At 47.8% G+C, this 3,801-nt stretch overlaps 1 protein-coding gene across 1 annotated transcript; it reads left to right on the top strand.

Annotated features, from left to right (window-relative positions):
* Positions 1-2,537: 2,537 nt before the first annotated feature.
* Positions 2,538-3,493, top strand: LOC109766519 (uncharacterized protein At1g08160). The gene has a single exon (XM_020325299.4). It carries the CDS (start codon positions 2,656-2,658, stop codon positions 3,280-3,282), a length of 627 nt encoding a protein of 208 aa, XP_020180888.1. The 5' UTR covers positions 2,538-2,655; the 3' UTR covers positions 3,283-3,493.
* The last annotated feature ends 308 nt before the right edge of the window (positions 3,494-3,801 follow it).

Here is a 3,801-nt window from a genome sequence, read left to right as displayed (position 1 = left end):
ACCAACCGAATCTTGCGAGATCCGACGAAGACAAACCTTCACATGTCCTCCGACGATACTAGACGCACCATCGGGACGGGGATAGAACATGGGAGACATTATTCCTACCGAGGGACATCATCGCCTCCACACACAACCCCAACCAAGACGTTGAATCTAATAAGAACGAGAAGAAGATCCCTCCCACCGGCAAGGAGCCGAGATCCTTCGCACCTCCATGGCCTAGAGGCCATTGAAGATGGGGCGGACCGGCGGCGACTTCAATGGAAAAAGAGCTTTTCTTGTGGAGAAGGAAAGAGATAAGTTTGAGAGGGACATGGAGCATGTGATCCCGAGCACCAGTGATCCCGGATGAACAGTAAAATCCGAAAAAAATAGTAAAGAAATTTCAAAAAAAACTGAAATTTTTTGCCAAGAAACTTTGATGTTTTTTCTACATGCGTGTCAATTTTCGTGATGAAATGACATTTGTGGAGGTCTCGGCAAAAAAAAAAATCATGCTTCAAAAAAAGTTTTTGGAAGCATTTTGGAGCATCGATTTTGTTTTTTTTTTTTTTGCCGAGACCTGCATGAATGTCATTTTGTCATGAAATTTTGCACGCATGTGAAAAAGATATCAATGTTTGTTGCCAAAAAAATTCAGATTTTTTTAAACTTTTTAAATATTTTTTATTTGTACTGTAGCAAAGGGTGCCTCTGAGCTCGAGCTCACAATAGCACTTTCGGTTTGAGAGCATTTAACTTCGACTGAAGGCGCACTAGATGATTCTGCTGACATGTAGGAGTACTACACATCTTGCAGTTACCAAAAGCAGTGCCGCTGAGTGGCGTCGTTCCACACGTCCTACGAGGAGGCTTCCATTTCAACACAGCAACAACAAAAGAACAGTTTATTAGGAGTACGTACGAGGAGGCTAAGTTAGGCCGCAGCTCTGCTGATTAGTTACCTCATCTTTCTTTTTCTTTTTCCGGGGAAGTTACCTCATCTTTCTACTATGCATGCTTTGCTAGATAATACAGTATACTATAATTAAGTAGCCAAAGATCATGTGGCTCTCCGTACCTATGCATGTCTTCTGCCTGAGGTCAGTCGTTCAAAACATTGTGGTTGTCAGACCATCCGAGGTCATTTTCAAGCTTAAGCCACCGCGTCGATGCACTTTTAACTTCCCTTCCTGGTGGCTGTCAATTTTTCGAAGAAATGCTGGGCACTACAAGGTCCAGATTTACCTGCGCGGTAAAAAAGAACCAATCTGAGTCGTAAGGATATATTTTTTTCTGACGGGCAACTATCGGGCAAAATCGCAAATTCTGTACCACTACTGATGGACGTCAATTTGCACTAAAATTATACTACTGCCACCCTCCCTCCGTTTCTGAATATTGGCCGTTTTCAAAGTTTAAACTGAACCAACATAACGTCATATATTCAGGAACAGAGGGAGTACTATCTGCCAAGGCGTTTTATATATTTAAAAACTGAGGTAATACAGGTCATGACCCGGACAATCCATATTGTCTTTACTGCTCCCTGTAAGCAAATGGAGTATCTCCTTGCTCTCTATTTTCGAGCGGAACGATACGAAGCAAAGGGATAATCTCTTTGGCACACGCAGTGCAAAAGTTGGGTCAGAACTTCAGAAACCAACTGGAAGAATGTGGCTAAGCTAGGTGCTACTCCACTAGGTGAGGAGATGGCTAAGCTAGCTGCCACTTTGTGCACGCCACTAGTAGCTGACTACTACGGCTAGCTAGAAGCTAATTAGCTGCGTGTTGTCCAATTTGGTTAAGCTAGTGCATGTGTTACTTTCTTCAGGTCTTGTACGGTGTGACCGCTGAACTGTACTTGTGTCATCCTGTGTTCTGTGTTCTGTCACTCTAGGTACTACTAGTAGTCTTCTTTTGGAGGGTTTAGTCTACTCTGAGCTTCGCTAATCTCCTAGTCTTAAGCAAATTGTATATTTATTCAAGATGTGGATGTTTTTTCCTCTACAAACTTGGCCAAAATATATATTTTTTGTGTGCAAATTATTTATGTATTTTTTGCGGAAAAGTTTTTTGTGTGCAAATGAAACATTATATTTCCTTTTCGCAAAAAAAAGAAACATTACATTTCCTGTTGAGTCTAGAAGGGGTGCATTTCAATTTTTGGCCAAACTTCACAACCATACAATAGAGTACTGTCAATTTATCACAGCATTTGCATGGACGTTGGGATGAGGTTTTCTTCAACCAGAGCAGGGCGCACTGCTCTGCTCTCCTCTGCTTCTCCCACTGAAAATTCCTTGAGTGCGCAGAGAGGAGTGTTACCTGGAAATGGAATCCCTCCGTCCAGAGCAAAGGGGCAAAGAAACCGAAAGCTAATGGAGCACGACTTTTGAAGCACCCGGCACAGCCTGTGCATGCTTGATGCTTTGCGTCTTCGATTCTTTTCCCGCCAAAGAAGCAACTCGATCGCGCGAACTCGATCGATCATACAGTACTGTACTTATACTACAGTAAAGTACAGTACACTCTTTCTCCGATCCCTCCCCCTCTCTATACAAAGCATAGCCGAGACTAGCCGTGGTGACGGTGCACGCGCCGACGCAACAATAGCTGCTACGTCGGTGGCAGCAAGTACATACGCCGCGCGCAGCTACGGTGGGCAGCGCGATGCCGGCGACGACGGGGAGCGCCAGGCGGGTGGCCGTGCTCCGCTGCATCGTGGCCGCGCTGGTCGTCACCGTGCTCCTCGCCGGCCTCGTCGTTCTCGTCTTCTGGCTCGTCGTCCGCCCCAAGCCCATCGAGTACAGCGTCGCGCGCGCCGCCGTGCGGCACTTCAACGTCACCGCGCCGCCCGGCGGCGGCGGCGGCGCCACGCTCAACGCCTCCTTCTACCTCACCCTCGCGGCCGACAACCCGAACCGGCGCGTGTCCATGCGCTACAAGTCGGTCGCCGTCTACGTGCACTACGGCGCGGGCGAGGTGGCGCCTCAGCTGGCGGTCGCCGACGTGCCCGACTTCCACCAGCCCAGCCGGAACGAGACGCGGCTCGAGGTGCGCGCCGTGGCGCGGTCGGCGCCGGTGCCCGACTGGACCGCGCGGGAGCTCGAGCACGACCGCTCCGACGGCGAGGTGGGCGTGGAGGTGCGCGTCACCGCGATCGTCCATTTCCTGGTCGGCGGCGTCAAGTCCAGGCACTACAACATGCGGGCGGTCTGCTCCCCGGTGGTCATCGGCTTGTCGCCGTCGTCGGCGCACTCCTTCCGGGGCGTGCCTTGCGACGTCGCAATTTCGTGAGACATACGTGTACATGCATGGTGTGCGTGTAATTAACTACAGTAGTAGCTACTGTGGTGTACTGCAGGGTGTTGGTTTATACTGTGTGATGCTCTTAATTCTTTTGTTTTTTGAGATAGCTCCTCATTCATGCTGAACGGTGTGATGCTCTTAATTCGGGTTTGTCATGTTTGTAATATACTATCGCCATGCTTGGATTGCTTTGATACAAGTGATGAGAAATACTCAATCTTACTTGCAGTGGTTGGATCCCATGACGATGGCGTCTGAGCGTCGTTATTTCTTGTTGGCGTTATCTTTCTCGTATCTCGTGTGTTGTCAAGGATGGTTGATGACGTTATTGCTGCTCTTTTGCAAGTCGTTGGCTATGTCGATTTTCTTCTTGTTATTTCTTTCTTGTGTGGGTCGTAGGCATCCCAAACGTCTTGCTTGATATTGTGCCATGAAGGTAATATTTTTTTGATACTAATATATTATTATTTCTGAAAATCTACACTAAGGTAGACCGTACATGTCGAT

This window comes from Aegilops tauschii, chromosome 1, assembly GCF_002575655.3.
Source record: "Aegilops tauschii subsp. strangulata cultivar AL8/78 chromosome 1, Aet v6.0, whole genome shotgun sequence".
NCBI classification, from domain to species: domain Eukaryota; kingdom Viridiplantae; phylum Streptophyta; class Magnoliopsida; order Poales; family Poaceae; genus Aegilops; species Aegilops tauschii.
This window is presented reverse-complemented; position numbering and strand designations above follow the sequence as displayed.